Here is a 21,257-nt window from a genome sequence, read left to right on the forward strand (position 1 = left end):
AACCACCTAGTTTAGAAAAGAGATCCTTTTGGATGAAATTGTGCTTTCATAAATGTTAGCTGGAGTTGGGCTTCACATTATTAGACACAGTATGTAAAGTCCATCTACATCTACTAATCCATCTAATACAAGGTTGCTCCAACTTTTGGATAGCGCAGACCACTTAAAGCAGAACTTTACTTACAACAGTTTGACATTAATAATTACAGTTTCCACTCCGAAAATTAGTGTGTGCTGTACATTGCCTCCTGCATTGCTCCTGTTTCTTCTTGCTAGAGGCCACCATTTTGTTGAAGCCCAGAACATTCACTTCCTTATTGGAAACTCTCCCCCTCCCTTTGGTCTCAAAAACTATATGTCACTTTCTTCAATTAAATTATGTACATTTCAAACCTTGATTGTCTCTCTTGGCTCAGATAGAGAGGAAAGCTGACTGAAGCTTTATAGTGCTTAAAATCTCAGACTGCCAGTGAGGGAGAAAGAAGAGAATATCAGGGAAATAAGATAAGACACTATCCTTGTAATTTTAAGTCTTTTATGTCTCCCTGGCAACAGAGTTTGTCCTGTCATCTCTCCTGCTTTTCTTTTCTACCTCTCTTATCTATGTTTCCTTGGCACAATTGGTGGCATCCCTGTTGCTTTCTTTCACCTTCTGCAACAATAAATCTTAAAGCTGTTAGCTGATTGGCCTCTAGTGGCTCTGATTTTGAGATACAGTACTGAGAATACAAAGCAACTGAGCATGTGCAGAGCAGGGTGAGACAGTGCATTAGTAGCTATACCCACAAAAGGGGCCAGCCCGAAGTGATCTATCAGGACTTCATTTTCTGACTAAAGTTTCATTTTAAGTGATTTGGTAAGCATTTGTGAGCCACAATTTTTATTGTTATTTATTTATTACAGGTATTTATATAGTGCCATTAAATTATGCAGCGCTTAATTAATATTAACTAATATTAATTAACTGATATATATATATATAGTACTTTCACATCAGTCCCTGTCCTCGAGGAACTTACAATCTAAGGTCCCTAACTCACATTCACACATACTAGGGTCAATTGGTTCTGAATTTTGAATTTTTTATTTTGAATAGCATACTGGATATTTTAAACGACAATTAGGATCATCGTTTTCCGTGGAACAAACCCCACTGGATGTTTATCCACTATTTAATCACAATCACATCTTTTATTAACCAGATCACCATTAATCCCACTCTCGCACTCAGCTGTGACCAGCCAAAAAATCTCTGAACCAGTGTTGCAGCCTTCACTATACCAGGGTCTTTGCAACCATCCGTTGAATAGCCAAAGCAAGGACTGTGGACAATCTAAACAAAAAAAAACCCAACAGACCAGGGAAGCGCATGCCCTAGTAGTGCAAAAATCTTTATTAAACAAAAATAAAATGGCACATGATGCACTCACATGCTCCTGGAATGACACCAAGCTCATCACACTGTGAGAATCCACTTTCAGAACCCCAGTATGGATGCCAATAGATGTAATCCACTTGGTTAACAGCTCCTCTCCACATGTCTGCAATAGGCAGGAAAGAGAGGAGAAGGATTAAAGCTGTCAGGATTATGGAGGACCAGAAATCATTCAGTAGATCAGCATGCATCCGAAGGAGGCTGTGTGGGTTGCCTTACGTTTGAGGTCACATGCCACATCAGATGGCTCCAGGGACCATGGGTTGAGGATGCTTGATATAATACTACCCTCTTCACTGATTGACAATGCTGATGTCCAAAGGTAGCTACATTACTCCTAGATACAGTAGAGTAATGAAGACAGGATGCGTGTTACTGGCAGACCACTGGATGATAATAAAAAAAATAAAAGCTTGAAAAAAGAAAACTAATAAAACCATGACTGGTAAGCTACAATATATTACATTTTGTAACCCAACTATATTCACTCAAATTTAATAAATTAATTCATGCTTTTACATTTTTACAAAAACAATTTTCAAATAAAAATAAAACCCAAATATTCCTGAAATGCTCACACTGGACACATTGTATACACTCACCCTGCCACTTTATTAGGTACACCTGGCTAATGCCAAGAAAATCTCCCCCACACCATTACACATTCACCACCAGCCTGAACCGTTGATATAAGACAGGATGGTACCATACTTTTATGTTGTTTATGCCAAATTCTGACCCTATTATCTGAATGTCACAGCAAACAGTCTGCCTATTCTCCTCTAACCTCTGACATCAACAAGGCATTTTTGTCCACACAACTGCCGCTCACTGGGTATTTTCTTTTTTTCTGATCAATCTCTGTAAATCCTAGAGATGGTTGTGCGTGAAAATACCAGTAGATCAGATGTTTTTTAAATATTCAGACCAGCCCGTCTGGCACCAACATCCATGCCATGTTCAAGGTCACTTAAATCCCCTTTCTTCCCCATTCTGATGCTCGGTGTGAACTTCAGCAAGCCATCTTCATTACGTCTAAATGCCTAATTGCTGCCATGTGATTGGTTGATTAGCAATTTATTTTACCAAGCAATTGAACAGGTGTACCTAATAAAGTGGCCAGTGAGTGTACATGCATACATAAAAAAATTGGCAACCCTGCATTTCTGTCAGATAATGCACCACTTCTCCGAGAAAATTGTTGCAATTACAAATGTTTTGGCATTCTCATGTTTATTTCTTTTGTTTGTATTGGTATGACACAAAAAAGTGGAGAAACAAAAAGCCAAATCTGACACATTTCATTCACAACCCCAAAAACAGATTGGACAAAATTATTGGCACCTTTTCAAAATTGTAAGAAATAATTACATTCAGGGGCGGATTGACAACTTATGGGGCCCCCCAGGCAATAGGGGATCATGGGGCCCCTGTGTCCTTGCCCAAACTCAAAAAAGCCTATGAAAAAGGTACCAGGGGCATCTCATGGGGCCCTCTACTGATCCCGGGCCCTCGGGCAGTGCCCAGTTTCCAAATGGTCAGTCCGCCCGTGATTACATTCAAATTTTGTAATGCTCCTGTAATGTGTAATTAAACTCACCTGTATCAATTAAAAGGTGCTGACAATATAGAAATCACAGCAGCAACCAGTTAAAATGGTGAAAAACTGACTCAACCTTTCTGTTGTGTGTCTGTGTGCCACATGGAGCATGGAGAAGAGAAAGAGCAGCAAAGAATTGTCTGAGCATTTGAGAGCAAAAATTGTGGAAAAGCATGGACAATCTCAAGGTTACCGTCCATCTCCAGAGATCTTACTGTTCCTGTGCCCACTGTGTGCAACATTGTCAAGACGTTTACAGCCCATGGCACTGTAGCTAATCTCCCTGGACGTGGACAAAAGAGAAAAATTGATCAAAGATTGCAACAAAGGATTGTTCAAATGGTGGGTAAAGAACCTCGATCAACTTCCAGACAAATTCAAGCACAGGGTACAACTTTGTCAGCTCGCACTATACGTCACCATATGAAAAGGGACACTATGGTAGGAGACCCAGGAGGACCCCACTGCTGACACAGAAATTAAAAAAAAAAAAACAGATTGTAGTTTGCCAAAACTTACCAGAGGAAGCCAAAATCCTTTTGGGAGAATGTGCTGTGGACAGGCGACACAAAATTACAGCTTTTTGGTAAAGCCCATCATTCTACTGTTTTCAGAAAAAGCAATGAGGCATTTAAAGAAAAGAATACAGTCCCTACAGTCTACCATGGTGGAGGTTCACTGATGTTTTGGGGTTGCTTCTCTGCTTCAGGCACTGGATGTCTTGGCCGTGTGCATGGCATTATGAAATCTGAAGACTACCAAAGTATTCTGGGGTACACTGTAGGGCCCAGTGTCAGAAAGTTGGGTCTCCATCAGGGATCATGGGTCTTAGAGCAGGACAATGATCCAGAGCACTCAAAAAACACCCAGAAATGGTTTCAGACAAAGCGATGGAGAGTACTGAACTGGCCGGCAATGAGTCCAGATCTCAACTCTATAGAACATCTGTGGAACAGAAGTTGGAAAAAGCAACCCTTCCAAATTTGACAGACCTGGAGCAGTTGGCGAAAGAAGAGTAGTCCAAAGTTCCAGTAGGGAGGTGGAAGAAACCCATTGATGGCTACAGGAAGCTATAGATTTCAGTTATTTTTTCCTAGGGGTGTGCTACCAAATATTAAATTGAGGGTGCCAATAATTTGGGGGGGGGGGGGGGTTGCATGGAATATTTCAGATTTGGCTTTTTGTTTCTCCACTTTTTTGTGTCATAGCAGTATGAACAAAAGAAATAAACATGAGAATGCCTAAACATTTGTAATTGCAAAAATTTTCTGGTCACTTGCAATGCAGGGAAATGCAGGGTGCCAGTATTTTTGGCCATGACTGTATATGTTATATACTGTATATATGTGCAGTCTATCTATATAGCTATCTGTACTACAGTTGCAAGAAAATGTATGTGAACCCCTTGGGATTACGTGGAGTTTTGCATGAATTGGGCATAAAATGTGCTCTGAACGTCATCTAAGTCACAACAATAGAAGAACACAGTCTGCTGAACATAATACTACACAAACATTAGATGTTGCCATGGTTTAATTGCACATAACATGTAAACATTCACTGTGCAGGGAGGAAAAAGTATGTGAGGCCCTAGCTTAATGACTTCTCCCAGAGCTAATTGGAGCCAGGAGTGAGCCAACCTTGACTCCAATCAGTGTGATGATATTGGATGTGTTGCTGACAGCTGTCCTGCCCTTAAAAAACACACACCTGTTTTGGGTTTACTGGTTTCAAGAAGCACTGTCTGATGTGAACCATGCCTTGCAGAAAAGAGCTCTCAGAAGACCTACGATCAAGAATTGTTGACTTGCATGAAGCTGGAAAGGGTTACAAAAGTATCTCCAAAAGCCTTGATGTTCATGTGTCCACGGTAAGACAGACTGTCTACAAATGGAGAAAGTTTAGCACTGTTGCTACTCTCCCTAGATGTGGTCGTCCTGTAAAAATGACTGCAAGAGCACAGCGCAGAATGCTGCATGAGGTAAAGAAGAATCCCAGAGTGTCAGCTAAAGACCTACAGAAATCTCTGGCACATGCTAACATTTTTGTTGACACAGCTACAATAAGGAAAACATTAAACAAGAATGGAGTACATGGGAGGACACCACGGAGGAAGCCATCGCGGTCCAAAAAGAATATTGCAGCACGTTTGAAGTTTGCAAAAGAGCACCTGGATGTTCCACAGCACTACTGGCAAAATATACTGTGGACAGATGAAACCAAGATTGAGTTGTTTGGGAAGAACACACAACACTATGTGTGGAGAAAAAAAGGCACAGCACACCAACATCAAAACCTCATCCCCACTGTAAAACATGGCGGAGGGAGCATCATGGTTTGGGGCTGCTTTGCTGCCTCAGGGCCTGGACGTATTGTTGTCATTGATGGGAAAATGAATTCCAGAGTTTATCAAGACATTTTGCAGGAAAACGTACGGCCATCTGTCCGCCAACTGAAGCTCTGCAGATGATGGGTGATGCAACAGGACAATGACCCAAAGCATACAAGTAATTCAACAAAACAATGGCTGCAACAGCACAGAATACACCTTCTGGAGTGGCCTAGTCAGAGTCCTGACCTCAACCCGATTGAAATGCTGTGGCATGACCTTAAGAGAGCGATTCACACCAGACATCCCAAGAATATTGCTACACTGAAACAGTTTTGTGAAGAGCAGTGGTCCAAAATGACTCCAGATCGTTGTGCAGGTCTGATCTGCAACTACAGGAAACGTTTGGTTGAGGTTATTGCTGCCAAAGGAGGGTCAACAAGTTATTAAGTCCAAAGGTTCACATACTTTTTCCTCCCTGCACTGTGAATGTTTACATGTTATGTGCAATTAAACCATGGCAACATCTAATGTTTGTGTAGTATTATGTTCATCAGACTGTGTCCTTCTATTGTTGTGACTTAGATGACGTTCAGAGCACATTTTATGCCCAATTCATGCAAAACTCCACGTAATCCCAAGGGGTTCACATACTTTTTCTTGCAACTGTATATATGTATATATACATACATATAACACGTATATACATGCTAATGGTTTGTAATCTACTCTGCTATTACAGTTATTCTCAAATTTAAGGAGAGCAATAAAACAAGTGTGATTGCACCTCAGGACACCATCACAGCTCAAAAGGATTTTGTGGTCAAAATCCTGGCTACCAATCACAGCTTTTGTTGCACTGTTTTGGCTTTTTGTGAGGATGCCTCCCAGTAGATGGATTCCATTATTGAAGCCATTAGAGATATTTGCATTTCAACAACTGGCTTCCTGGGACAATAATTACTATTTAAATAGCCATTATTCAGGGAGAACAAATGGCATGTGTTGCTTGACAATGGCTTTACAGTTTGCCTGGTAGTGTCAGTGTCAAATGCAAGTGGTCTGCTCTGGCCTCTAGAACAAGCGACAGCTAACTGTATGTAGTGAACGATGTACCCTAAGTGACAGTTATCTACTTTAAACTATGGGGAAAATCAAGAATGTTATATACATTATACTGCAAAGTGTATGCAGCTTTAACAGGGCAGTTTTGTTTTTCTGAGCCCCCTAAACATTTTTATCACCGGCCGATCCTGCCAGTAGACTTGTTGATTTTCCACTTCCTGTAACAGGCTAAGCTGTCCTGAAAAAGTGACAGTTTACTGGAATGTACTGGAACTGGAATTGTACATGTACTGGAATTTTACCATATTGGAGCAATAATGTTGTTGTTGGCATGCATTTTTTAACCTGCTAGCAGCTTTATTATTTTTTTAAATGAAAGTGTGCCCATGAGTTAATTTCAGTAAATTTCAGCAAATGTAATTTTACATCGAAAAATACAGCATTAATCATTAACATAAAGCAAATGAATTCAAATCAGCAGATCCACTATTACTTCTTTAATAAACTAAAAAAAAAATGGTCAAATGTAAAATTTGCAAATGTGACACAGAAGGCCACTTGTTCAGTATGGGCACCATTCATAAAACACTTTCCATCATCTCAAAGAATGCAAAGCACTCTCCTGTTGGACAAGGTAGAGAAGTGATGTTGCAATCTCTAATGTGCCCAATCATAGAACACATTGCATTCATTGCAAAAATGCAAAGTGTTCCTTGAATAGCAGCTGTGCAGAAAGCCAGCCACTTGGCACGGGACGCAGAGTGGAGATCATTCATTGGAATAGTGTTGCCTAATACAGTAGTCTCTAGCTTCCACAGAGATCAGCCAAATATGCCACCCCCCACCCACCGACAACAACACAACAATCGACCCCCAGCAACAATAAATCTCCACGTGACAATAGATCCCCCCTTCATCAACAATGGATCCCCCTACAACAAAATAGCACCCCAGCAACAACATATCTCCCAGCAGCCATCATCAATAGACCTCTCCCTCAATATTAGATCCCTCCCAGCAACAATTGACCCCTCAGCAACATAACACAACCCCCCCAGGAATGATAGATTCTCCATCAGCAACAATAGACCTCTCCAGCAGCAATAGACCCCCACGAAAAAATAGATCCCCTCCAGCGACAACAGGTCCCCCAACAGCCAGCAACAATAGACCCTCCAGCACACCCCAGCACTCCTTGCCATTACATACATTAAGTACTGGAGGTGCCAAAACTGTGTTCCCCCATGTTCCAGATAAAAAAAAGCCTTGATTTTAACCATGCAAAAATAACCATACCTGGAATTCAGCCTTAAAGGTGCTACAGGCTAGAACAGTCCAAGCCTCCACCCACTGCCTCTCTATTCCAGAGGATTCCAGTTCTCTCTCCCAGGCCATTTCATAAAGGGGGGTATGTTTGTTAATGGGTGACAGGAAATCAAAATGCGGAGATTAGACCTTTCATGAGAGGATCTTCCTTACATGTCCCTTCAAAAGTAGAAGGGATTGGAATGAGGCATTGTTGAGGATCCAGGGTGATCCTGAAAGCTCTGTGGCCCCTAGGGGTCGTAGAAAGGAGGTGAGGAGGCACTGCAGCTGGAGTGGAAAAGTGTGTTGGCACTTACACGATTGAGCACTAATTGCACATTGCATGAAGTATGCTGCGTCGCTGAATTATTTTATTGGACTTATATATTTATGTGTTTGTTCATTTATGAGATTTGAAGTGGCACTATCACGTTATTTATGCTTGTGATTTTTATTTTACTATTAATTGTTGGCACAGGAATGGGGCACTAAGATAATTTGGTCACCTTAAGATGTGTTATAATTTTCACATTTTATATATCTTCATGTTTATACTTTTATTTAAGTATTTCACATGTAGGTGCTTTTGGCTTTTTTAGCCCATGAAGTAGTATTTCTAGTGATTTAGTTTGTTAGCGCTGCACTATTGTTTATTATTAATTTTGCACTGGTTGGGTATCACTTTGAGTGTTAGCAGCTGATAGGTAGGGATTGGGGGTCCATTACAGCGCAGGAGGAATTCTTCATCATTCAATGTAATGTTGTAAGCCTTAAATACATTACTCAAGGAAGTTAGACTTTATAATTTTTATATTCTTATTAACTACAAAAAGAGAATGGTAAATTAAGCAAGTGCTATAGATTTTTATTATTAATAAATATTAACTAAACCTTAAAACAATATATTATTGTCAATTACCAGTTATATAACTCACTAAACCTACTGGCTCCCTGAAAACCACATGTGAAAGTAAATGTTAGCAAGCATTGATTGTAGAGCATCTGCCAATAGGACCATTGTCTTCAAGAACAGCTGACACCCTTACTTCATCAGCATTGCATAGATCTCCGGGGCAAACAATTAGCACTAATCTATTATCAGTTAGTCCTGAGTTCACCATCTCTCCGAAAAGACCTTTCCTCTCTCTTCCCCTCTGAAAAATCAGGAATAGCACTTTAAGGAATGGCTACCTGGAGTAAAGCGGTACGGTAGGCTTCATTTTTTTTTATTTATAATTTGAAAGAAAATTTGCTGTGAATTGTTGCTGTGACAAGTGTCAGCAGAGTAATGATAGCAATGAATTGACATATAGGGGCAGATTTATCAATTTTGCCCCACTGTGGACCCTTTCATTTACCTGAGTTCACCCTAATGTAATGTAATTTAGTATACATTTACCTATTACTCTGTGGACAGTTCCCAGTAAACTGCTGCATAACAGGACAGTGATCAGTAAATCAACCTCGCAGAATCTATTTCTGCTTGTAAAGCTGTATTTTTTAGACCTGTTTTGTTCATGAGTTTTCCAGCTAGTTAAAAAAAGGTAAGCAAGAACAATAAAGCTGCTTTCTCTAAATTAGAAATGAGCAAAATTCAGATTTTTAACTCTCCTGGAAATTAAAATTTGGAGACTTGCCAAAATGCATCGAATCCTATCTGAACTGAGAACCAAAAATTTTATTTATTTAAAAAAAAACACAAAAACCAAGCAAGCGCAATAAAACTGCTCCCTGTTCATTAGAGATAAGCAAAATTGAGATTTTTAATTTTCTTGAAATTTCAAAGAGCGTTTGGAGATTTGGCAACATGCATTAAAGCCCATCTGAACCCAAAAACAAAAATGTAATTTATTGCAGCTCATCAATCATTGGATGATTCATTTTCAGGCTTTTTTCCATACAGAGGTTCTTCAGCAACCCCCCTACCCCAACAAAAAAAAATTACTAAAAATACTGGTATGCTGGTATGCTGACACCTTAAGAGTTCCCTTCACTGGAACTAGGGGGCCAAGCCCAACCCCTAAAAAACAACCCCACACCATAATTCCCCCTGCACCAAACCTTACACTTGACACAATGCAGTCAGGCAAGTACCGTTCTCCTGGCAACCGCCAAAGCCAGATAGGTCCATCGGATTTACAGAACATGTCTCCACTGCTCTAGAGTCCAGTGGCGGTGTGCTTTACACCACTGCATCTGACGTTTTGCATCGCACTTGGTGATGTAAGGCTGCTTGGCCATGGAAGCCCATTCCATGAAGCTCTCTACACACTGTTGTTGTTGTTCTAATCTGAAGGCCACGCAAAGTTTGGAGGTCTTTAGCTATTGACTCTGCAGACAGTGACTTCTGCGCACTGTGCACTTCAGCATGCGCTGACCTCGCTCTGTCATTTTACGTGGCCTACCACTTGGTGGCTGAGTTGCTGTTGTTCCCAGTTTCTTCCACTTTGTTATAATACCACTAACAGTTGATCGTGGAATATTTAGTAACAAGGAAATTTAATTATTGTATTTATTTATTACAGATACTTATATAGTGCTGTCAATTTACACAGCGCTTTACATATATATTGTACATTCACATCAGTCCCTAACCCTCAGGGAGTGTACAATCTAAGATCCCTAACTCACATTCACACATACACATACTAGGGCCAATTTAGACAGGAGCCAATTAACCTACCAGCATGTCTTTGGAGTGTGGGAGGAAACCAGAGTACCCAGAGGAAACCCACGCAGACACAGGGAGAACATGCAAACTCCAGGCAGGAGGTGCCGTAGCTGGGATTCGAACCAATGACCCTAGTACTGCCAGGTGGAAGTGCCAACCATTTAGCCACTGTGCTGCCCGCTATGGACTTATTGCACCGGTGGCAACCTACCACGGTACCATGCATGAATTCACTGAGAGCGACCCATTCTTTCACAAATGTTTGTAGAAGCAGTCTGCATGCCTAGGTGCTTGATTTTATACACCTGTGACCATGGAGGTGATTGGAACACCTGAATCCAATGATTTGGGGGGTGTCCCAATTTTTTTGGCAATATAGTGTATATATATGTAAAAATACAGAAGAATCATCTTAAAATCTCCAGAACTGAGTTAAAAAAAACCCAAATTGCTCAATATAAATTCAAATGCTTCCTACTGCCGACTCACTCTGCCACACAATGGAGATAAATATCTAAAAAAATTATTGTATTACATATACAACAATAATTGTGGTTGTGAGTCCTCATGGGTCTAAGAAATATAGCAAACTTGACTCAGGCATCATAAAATGCAAAAGAATGTTATTTAATCCAAATTATTTATTAGTTTGGATTGAGGGATAAAGTGAAATGTAAGTAACACATATACATTTCAATAAAAATGAACACTTTTTTAACACGCAAAATACAAGTGTGATTTAGTATTGCTTTGTGCATTGCTTTGTGTATTGGCAAGAAACTGGAAGACAGTCTGGAAACAAAGGAAATTATGTAAATACATCCAGGGGAGGACTGACAACTCATGGGGCTCCCGGGCAATAGGGGCTCATGGGGCCCCTGTGTCCTTGCCCAAACTCAAAAACGCCTATGAAAAAGGTACCAGGGGCATCTCATGGGGCCCTCTACTGACCCCGGGCCCTCGGACAGTGCCAGAGTTTCCAAATGGTCAGTCCGCCCCTGAATACATCTATGAACATCTCACAGGAAGATAATTTAGAATTATTTGTGCAATTTTGCTTTGTGTGTTGAATACAATCTATTGAAAATATATAGAATTTTTAAAGTGAAATCCCAGCCAAAAAAGTTTTTTTTTTTGTTAGTGTTGCATAGACTAAAGGAGAGTTAAGCCATACATGTATCGAAATTTAGCTGGTTCTGCAGGGACCAGACTGGTTCGATCCTTGTATGGACAGGCTGGTTGTAGAGAAGTCGATCTACCTGTTGGATTTTCCCTGCTCAATCAGGCTATTGCCTGCAACGCTGGTCAGTCTAATTGCAGTCAGAATACAATAGCTCAACGGGAGGATCTCCCATCCACATCAAGTATTTTGATGGGGGAATCAAGTCATTTTGTTTCCTTCAACTTACTGACTAATCTATGGCCTGCTTAGGATATTTTGTCAGGTTTTATTGTATGGGCATTTGTTGGGTCGATGTTCTGTGGGCTCACCAAAATCTCTCCAATGTGGAAACAGACAACATTAAAAGTATTAGAACTTGTAAGATTACCTTCTTCAGCACATACTCCTGTGTTAAATTGTATCTATTTTAGATTGAGTAGGGAATAGTTAAAACCTATCAAGTTTTTTTTTTTCCTGCCTGTGTGTTACTGGGGAGGTTTCCTTCACATCCTGTCCAAGAGACACAACAGGAATTGGTAGAAATCTCTTCAGATTGACAGAATATCCTTGTTTTAGGCAGTATTCAGCTTAACAAATGTTCCTATTACAAGACTTCTCCTTACCTGTTGTTCTGGAGACCACTCTAAAATTTTGGAATTCCCATTACTTCTGTCCGAGGACAAGCTGACAGCACTGGACAAGTTGATTTATTTTCTTGGCCAATCGCTATTAGGACAGCAGGCACCTCCAGCATTTCCCCTCCCCCCTCTGTAATCAGAAACCTGAAATTTTTCCTAATGCTTTGTAAAGATTTATATTTTTTTTAAAAAGATCTTCAGCGGCAGGGTATGAATGTGGTATGTAGCTACTAGTAAGTTAGTCATATCCAACTGGACTTGTTCTTTAATGTAGATGTTTCGTAGCTTCTCCAAGTTGCTTTTTAGAGGTGGCTTGGAGATCCTACGAAAACATTTAAAAAGATCTTCAGCGGCAGGGTATGAATGTGGTATGTAGCTAGTAGTAAGTTAGTCATATCCAACTGGACTTGTTCTTTAATGTAGAAGATGTTTCATAGCTTCTCCAAGTTGCTTTTTAGAGGTGGCTTGGAGATGCTACGAAAAACATCTTCAACATTATAGAAAAAGTCAAATTGAATGTGACTTACTACTAACTATTCCGTGACCTGGATAAATGTAGTATATAGCCACTCATAGGCTTCTTTCAATAGGCAGGTTCTGAAAAGAGATCCACCACAGATTTGGTGGTTTAAAGCCAGCATACAAGTAATCAGGTGGAGATACTGCTGCCTCTTGAACATCTGTTTTTCAATCCCAATGGGTTTTCATTAGAGATGAGCGAATTATTCAAAAATTCGATTCGGCTGATTCGCCGAATTCGCGGAATAAATTCGATTCGAGGCGAATATATTCGCTGCGAATTTAACTTATAAAAAGGGTGTTTCTAGGCTTCAGAGAGCCTTTATTTTAGTGCAGAACACTGTACCTTTAATTTAAATGCCCTTGGAGTCTGCTGGGGAAGAGAAATAATACTGTCAGTCAGTATGACATGCAGATGAGTGCCGTCGATCTTAGAATCACCGCACACTTCACTCATTTGGGCAGTCACGGGGCCAAAACCAGAGTGTGGAGCCACAGTGCAACGGTGGAGGCAGCAGCAATGGGAGGCCATACAGCACCCTATGACAAAATGGAACCCACCAGCAGTGTGAGGAGACCTGAAAGTGGCACATGGCAGAGTGTGGCGATGGAGACAGCAGCAATGGGAGGCCGTTCAGGGACCCATGACACACTCTGGACCTGGCAGCAGCATGAGGAGGCGGTACAGGGGCCCATGACAGATTACGGGCCTGGCAGAAGCATGAGGAGTCGGTACGGGGGCCCATGGCAGATTACGGGCCTGGCAGCAGCATGAGGAGGCGGTACAGGGGCCCATGGCAGAGTGGCGGAGCGTAAGCAGCTAAAATTGAAGGCCATACAGAGGCCTATGTTAAAAAGTCCCCCCAGCAGCAGCGTGGGGAGACGACTATCAAGAGTCCAATGGCAGAGTGGCGGAGCAGAAGCAGCTTCAATTGAAGGCCATACACAGGCCTAGGTTAAAAAGCGGAAGCCGTCAGCAGCGTGAGCAGACAACAGAGACACATGGCGCAGGGTGGCGGTGGATGCAGCAGTATTCGGAAGCCAAACACAGGCCTCGGTTAAAAAGCGGAAGCCGTCAGCAGCGTGAGCAGATGACAGAGACACATGGCGCAGGGTGGCGGTGGATGCAGCAGTATTCGGAAGCCAAACACAGGCCTCGGTTAAAAAGCGGAAGCCGTCAGCAGCGTGAGCAGACGACAGAGACACATGGCGCAGGGTGGCGGTGGATGCAGCAGTATTCGGAAGCCAAACACAGGCCTCGGTTAAAAAGCGGAAGCCGTCAGCAGCGTGAGCAGACGACAGAGGCACATGGCGCAGGGTGGCGGTGGAGGCAGCAGCAATGGAAGGCCATACAGCACCTTATCACAAAATGGAACCCACCAACAGTGTAAGGAGACCTGAAAATGGCACATGGCGCAGGGTGGCGGTGGAGGCAGCAGCAATGGAAGGCCATACAGCACCTTATCACAAAATGGAACCCACCAACAGTGTAAGGAGACCTGAAAGTGGCACATGGCGCAGGGTGGCGGTGGAGGCAGCAGTATTCGGAAGCCAAACACAGGCCTCGGTTAAAAAGCGGAAGCCGTCAGCAGCGTGAGCAGACGACAGAGGCACATGGCGCAGGGTGGCGGTACAATAGTGGTTGTGAAGCAGAAAGTCAGTTTATTTAGCACAATCGGTCAATTGCAGCTTGCCGTTGGCTGGAAACTGTACGTTTATGTCACTGGAATGCACTAATCACCCAAAAAATATTACCGCCACCCGGCGTGTATATGGATTTAACTCTTTGAACGTACAATAGTGGTTGTGAAGCAGAAAGTCAGTTTATTTAGCACAATCGGTCAATTGCAGCTTGCCGTTGGCTGGAAACTGTACGTTTGTGTCACTGGAATGCACTAATCACCCAAAAAATATTACCGTCAGCCGGCGTCTAAATGGATTTAACTCTTTGAACGTACAATAGTGGTTGTGAAGCAGAAAGTCAGTTTATTTAGCACAATCGGTCAATTGCAGCTTGCCGTTGGCTGGAAACTGTACGTTTATGTCACTGGAATGCACTAATCACCCAAAAAATATTACCGCAACCCGGCGTGTAAATGGATCTAACTCTTTGAACGTACAATAGTGGTTGTGAAGCAGAAAGTCAGTTTATTGTACACAATCGGTCAATTGCAGCTTGCCGTTGGCTGGAAACTGTACGTTTGTGTCACTGGAATGCACTAATCACCCAAAAAATATTACCGCCAGCCGGCGTGTAAATGGATTTAACTCTTTGAACGTACAATAAGTAACGATTCTGTGTCCCTGAGTAACGATTCTGTGTCCCTGAGTAACGATTCTGTGTCCCTGAGTAACAGTTCTGTGTCCCTGAGTAACGATTCTGTTGCCCTAAAGTCTCTGTGGCCCTAACTCTGTCCCTCAATACACAGAGGTCTGTCTCTCTTGAATGACCGGAGGCTAATGGAGAATTCGAAGATGGCCGCGATTTATAGCTCCACCATTACACAGTGCTGGCTGGCTGGCTGCTGATTGGCTAATGCGATCACATGTCATGATTCATGACTCATGAATGCATTATGGGTCAGCGCGCCTTGTCTGCGCGCCTTCCCAGAGATCCCCGCCCCATCTTCTCTGTCCATTTTCTCCTGTCGCCACACATGTCGCCGCCATTTTTGGGAAAATTCGATTCGTGCATCCGAAGTTTGCTAATCTTCGGATTCGTCGCGAATCGAATTTTTCCAAATCTTCGAAACGAATTCCACTTCGTCATGTTCGATTCGCTCATCTCTAGTTTTCATGTTGAAATACTGTGCTGCAACCACCATAGCCACATTAGAGGAGGCATTGCGGTGTGGTCCCATCGACTTTATTAGCATGTTTAGTAGGCATTCAGTTAAAACTGCATGAATGTGCTAGTCTGAATTGCCCCATTTGGCCATAAGGCAAAAAGAGAAAGCTAAAAGCAACGGCTGTTTCTTACTGCGGCCCTCTGCCTGTGTGAATCTTTACTGTGTCAAGAGCTGTGAGTAGAAAAGTACAAATGTGGGTCATATCTTTTCGATTGCTAACTGGATCTATTTGGGGTGCAACATTTCAAAACACTTATTTTTTAAAGTGCAAACTTTACTCCACCTCTTTATTTGTTCTAATTATATATAAAAGTGCAGCACTGTAATATATGTGAATAAATTATACTCAATTCATAAAGTAATCTGTGCACAATATGCAAAGTGCTATTTAGTGCAGTATGTGCATTCAGTGAATAAATAAATGTCCATATCAATCCTTCTGATTTCAATAAAAAAAGATAAAAAAGCTAATTCAGCAGAAATAGTCTTCAAATTAAGACACGATATATCCTTGTGACCAAAGTGCAGATGTGCGTATATCTTTAAAGGTAATCCACCACTTCTGATGGGTGTGCACTCACCAGAACTTTGATGTATACAAGCATTGGTTACAATATTATTATTATTATTATACAGTATTTATAAAGCGCCAATGGTTCGCTCAGCGCTGTACATTACAAAGGGGGACAGAACATGTGACAGAACAATAACAATACAATGCAAAACATGAGGGGATCGAGGGCCCTGCTCTTTCGAGCTTACAATCTAGGATATGTCACATCTGGGTGCAAACATACATCTGGGTAAGTTTTTGAATTTCTGGTGATAGTGAGACATCTTAGGAAGGTCCATTATATTTCAGGATATCTTTCATCATCAATTAACCCCAGATGTATATTTTATATAAAGAACTTTGATGGTTCAAACAAACGCTCACCAGTTTTCCAAGAAGCAAATTGAAATGGCAGGAAAGAAGGAAAGTGAAAAGCAGTGTAGTTAGGCGAGTCTCTTCTCATCTATTTCTAAGCACCTCGCATTGTCTCCACCTAAATACTCGCAATGGGCTCCTAACTGCACTGCTTTTCACCTTCCTTCTCCTCCCATTTCAATTTGCTTCTTGGAAAACTGGTGAGCGTTTGTTTGAACCATCAAAGTTATTTATATAAAATATTCATCTGGGGTTAATTGATGATGAAAGATATCCTGAAATATAATGGACCTTCCAAAGATGTCTCACTACCACCAGAAATTCAAAAACCAAAAGGTTCCCTTTGGCTCCTGTGGTTGAGCTATCTTCCCCAGATTAAAGAGACACATCACCGAGGATGCTGGATGATTGCTTCTCTACTCCTGCACCCAGATGTGACAGATTGTAACCAATGCTTGTATACATCAAAGTTCTGGTGAGTGCACACCCATCAGAAGTGCTGGATTACCTTTGAAGATATATAAGCACATCTGCACTTTGGTCAAAAGGATATATTGTGTCTTAATTTGAAGACTATTTCTGCTGAATTATCTTTTTTATCTTTTTTATTGAAATCAGAAGGATTGATATGGACATTTATTTATTCACTTAATGCACATACTACACTAAATAGCACTTTGTATATTGTGCACGGATTACTTTATGAATTGAGTATAATTTATTCACATATATTACAGCGCTGCACTTTTATATATATTTTGATACGTCTATTGGGATCGTTGCCTATGCCATGTAGTGCTAGCAGATACCTAGAACATTTGCTTTTTTTGTATATGCGCTCGCTTATATATATTCTTTGATCTTTATTTGTTCTGGTGACACTTATCACTGAAAGTTTTTGGGAAAACCAAAATTATGATTAATTACCAGAACAGGAGTTGAAGGAAAATTATCCACTGTGGACACCCATTTTGAAATTGGGGATTTACCCTCACTTTATAGAGATTTTCATTCACGTCCTATTGCATGTTCAACAAGAGAGTGAAAGAAAAAAAACACACAACAGGGAGTTTAACCCTTCCCTATTTTGTCCAAAACTAAAAAAAAAACAAAAAAAGTTTGGGCTATACATACAATTTAAAGCATGGTGTGAAGAAGCTTTCCTCCCCAAAGTGTGAACAATACCAGCAGCCACTGACAGCATCACAAGCCAGGTGTCAATGCTGATTAGTGGGCAAAGGTGATAAGGTGTAAAACAAACAGCCCATTCTTTGTAGTTTGCACTGACTGACTCTTCAAGTGTAAATGTTGAGTTGATCAAGCCAATTTTAAGGAATAAAATCAGAGTTTTCTGCAAAGAGCGAGATCATCTGATTCTCTGATCTATGATTGCTAATCACTTAAGTCAATAATGCTATCAGTTTAGTTCCTTATCAGCTGTAATGTATCTTTCAACAGTGTATCACCCCAGCCATGAAATCAATAGGAGGCTGATTTGCCTTGTTTTCTTTTGAAGGCTTCCAGTAAAGATATAACCGGAATTAGTGATTCTTAGGAAGAATGCATTGTATAATATTCCATTGTTTGGTTTCAGTGGATCTCTCAGTTGTGTGTGACTGTTGTGTGCATTGACACGTGGTTTCTATGTGTTGTACTGGTATCGCTTTGTGTTTAAGTGATTGTAACACACGCATGTTGGTTTTGGGTCTTTCCAAACCCCCCCCCACCCGCTGCCCTTTACCCCTCTCTAACAACCAACAAAGGAGTCCTGCCATGAACTCAAGGTTACAAAACAAACCAATGAAAATCAGCTGCTGGCATTGGCCGCATTAATGATCTATAGCCTTTCAATTGTATCAAAAGCAGATGTGAACTGGGATTATCGTTGGCTGTTTACTTTTTGGAGTGAAGGACTTCCATATATCTTGGGTGGTTGGACATCTGTGTATAAGCCCAAAGGGTTCATTCACTCTGATAACCAAGCTTTCTATGTGATTTTCTGCCTAATACAATCAATAATCTCTTGTATTTATTTTATTTATGGAAAGTAAATTAAAGCAAAAGTTAATTAAGACACTTTGGAAGGCTGGGATAAACCTTTACAGTTTAAAGGAGACAATCTGTTTAAATTTAAATCCAACAGCTTTGATTGTCTCCAAATAGTAACATGTATGCATTCCCCAGCTTACAGCTGTGATTCTCTGTCATTCTCATTTTGGTAGAATAAAGTCTGTCTCTTCATAAATAATAGCACATATTATAGTGAAGGGCTCCATTACCAGTCTACTGCATAAGGCTACTGGTCAGGGTTAAAGAAGAATTTCGGGTATAGATATCTTTTACATATTTATGTTGGTCCAGATTGAACCAATGCAACTATGTATATATCATATCTTTGAGATCCCTCTAGCCTTTTTCATCTTTTTCAACACAGAGGAACCCTTGAAATTTCTTTCCAGTCTCAGGAAACCACTGCTAAAAATTACCATATCTACAACTCGTGAAACATTAGTGTGATGGTCAATGGGAGGAATGCTTCTTGCATTTGTGGTCATTGGGAAGAATTACCCCTTACAGATAGCTAAAATGATCATTGTTGCTGACTTATCTGAAAAGCAGAAATTGTTCATTGCTCAAGGAATCCCTAGCACCCTCTAGAGGAACCCTGGTAGAGAAACACTGCTCTAGGAGCTGGAAATCCCTGTAGAAGATACTGCTACTACAGTGATCTCTACAAGCCTCCAGGTACCATGCTGAGCAGCTGCCCTGCTGCCTTGTGAACACAGCAGGTCACCCGTTTGGCACATGCACCAGTTCAAAGAATGCTTTGCATTTTCTGAATAAATGGAAAGCATTCTCTGATTGGATGAGTTGAACAGCATGACCTCATTACCCTGCCTCTCCACCTGCCCCTTACATCAGTGGTCAGTTAGAAGAATGCAACCCTTAGGGTGGGTTCACGCCAGAATAAGGTGTGGGAAAGGTTGCTATTGCATGCGTTTTCTGCATTCAAAACTCACTGCCTTTGTGATCTGTTGCAGGTGTTGCAGGTGCCAATACATTGTTAAGGGCACCCCAAATGAAGATTGCCAACGCAGTGTGTTTGTGGACACCAGATCACTAGGTACTGCAGTACCATACAATTTGGTGTGGCACGTTTTTGAAAAGTAGTGTATGCACTACTTTGTGTGCCTTGCAGTGCAATTTGAATTCAAATACATTTGAATGGGCTGTAAAATCACACGGCAGGAGAATGCGCAGGAATTACTATGGAAAGTGGACCTCATTCCTGTGTGATTCTGCTGTGAACTTGTCCTTACAGTGGTGGTCAGAATGCCACCCTTACAGACAGCTAAAAAGATCATGGTGTCAAGCTGCTGCTTTGCCAAGAGGCATTGGCCCCCAAAACTATGCTTGCACCATCAAATGGGAGGTCACAGCTCATGGAATCCATGGACACCTCTGGAGGAACCCTGGTTAAGAATGCCAGTTCTAGAGGAATCATTCCGGCATGGCATGGCTGGATCAGAGTAACTATGTAAAATATCCATACCTGGAATTCTGCTTTAAATCATAGGGCCTTTAGGTCCATCTCCAGCCAATATACTTTATGTGGATAGAGCAGGATTGGAGCCACTGTCAGGCTACATTTGCTCTCTGTGTTCTCTTGAAGAGGTTTCCCTTTATTTCCTGTTGGGACAGGATGTAATGAAGAATCTCATCATTGGAGACAGAGAAAAGAGGAAAACACATTTTTAGCAGAGTGAGGAAGGACTGGAGCTTCGTATCATGTTTTATTGCTGTTATCTGTGCCCTTCCATCTTAAAACATGTTTCACTTTATTCATAGAGGTCCAGTCATCCTTAGTTATGTTGATTTAGGAGACCATGACAGACATTTCATTCCAGACATTTGTGTTTAGGAATCCCCCTTTGAGCAGTGTTCATGAATAAATTGCCAACCTTCCATTACCAAATGGGAACATACTGAGGGAACAGTGTTTGCATTATAATGTGAACCAGGTCCTGAAAAATGGCTTCATAATTTGTGGCCATCGTAGGACCATGCAGAAAATTCACTGAATTTCACCACTTTCATAAAAAGGTTGTCTGTATCATTACTTATCCATGTTTACCGTTTAATACAGCCTCCCACTGACAATTTAAGTGGGATTTAATGCCCAGAAGATGGCACGGTTTCTGTATCATGTGATTGGCTCTCACAGCTGTTACATGTCACCATATACATGTGTTATATGTACAACAAGAGGTCAAAGTACACCTGTCATTAGAGAAGTATAGGGGCTACCACAGTTTTAAAGAAACTAATTGCTTGCTGATTCATGTAGTCAATTTTGGAGGTTGAATTGGTTGAGTTGTGGCATTTAGTAACTGACAAGTGGGTTGCCTGTTCAATGCTGTTAGCTGCAAATACAACCTGATTGTACCAATGATGTTTGGCATTGGCCTAAGCTGATATTAGTTATTATGCTATTCTCCTTGGCACCGTTGGCCTTATTCAAGTATAATTATTTCTTAATTCTTAAGTTCAGTTACCCAAAACACCCAATCAGAATTTATCCTATACTAATCTGACTGCAGCAAACTGAATTTAAAATAGGATCTGTGCTCATGTATTAGCATTTAATAATGAAAAACTCTGTTAAATAAGGCTGAATTTGGCTTAGAGTTGATATTATAGTTCCATGAGCTGAGTAAATGGGATGGAAGTCAGTTTCGCTGTCAGAAATTAAAAT

At 41.1% G+C, this 21,257-nt stretch overlaps 1 protein-coding gene across 1 annotated transcript in view; it reads left to right on the plus strand.

Annotated features, from left to right (window-relative positions):
- Window positions 1–8,791: 8,791 nt before the first annotated feature.
- ENPP2 (ectonucleotide pyrophosphatase/phosphodiesterase 2) overlaps window positions 8,792–21,257 on the plus strand; it is a 156,950-nt gene continuing 144,484 nt past the window's right edge. Inside the window, exon 1 of the mRNA XM_089659054.1 lies at window positions 8,792–8,938. Coding sequence (XP_089515180.1) covers window positions 8,918–8,938 — 21 coding nt within the window. The 5' untranslated portion in view covers window positions 8,792–8,917. The remainder of the gene's footprint in view (window positions 8,939–21,257) is intronic.

The sequence above is a fragment of the Staurois parvus genome, unplaced genomic scaffold, assembly GCF_062004578.1.
Source record: "Staurois parvus isolate SC_StPar_1 unplaced genomic scaffold, SC_StPar_1.0 ptg000030l, whole genome shotgun sequence".
NCBI lineage: Eukaryota > Metazoa > Chordata > Amphibia > Anura > Ranidae > Staurois > Staurois parvus.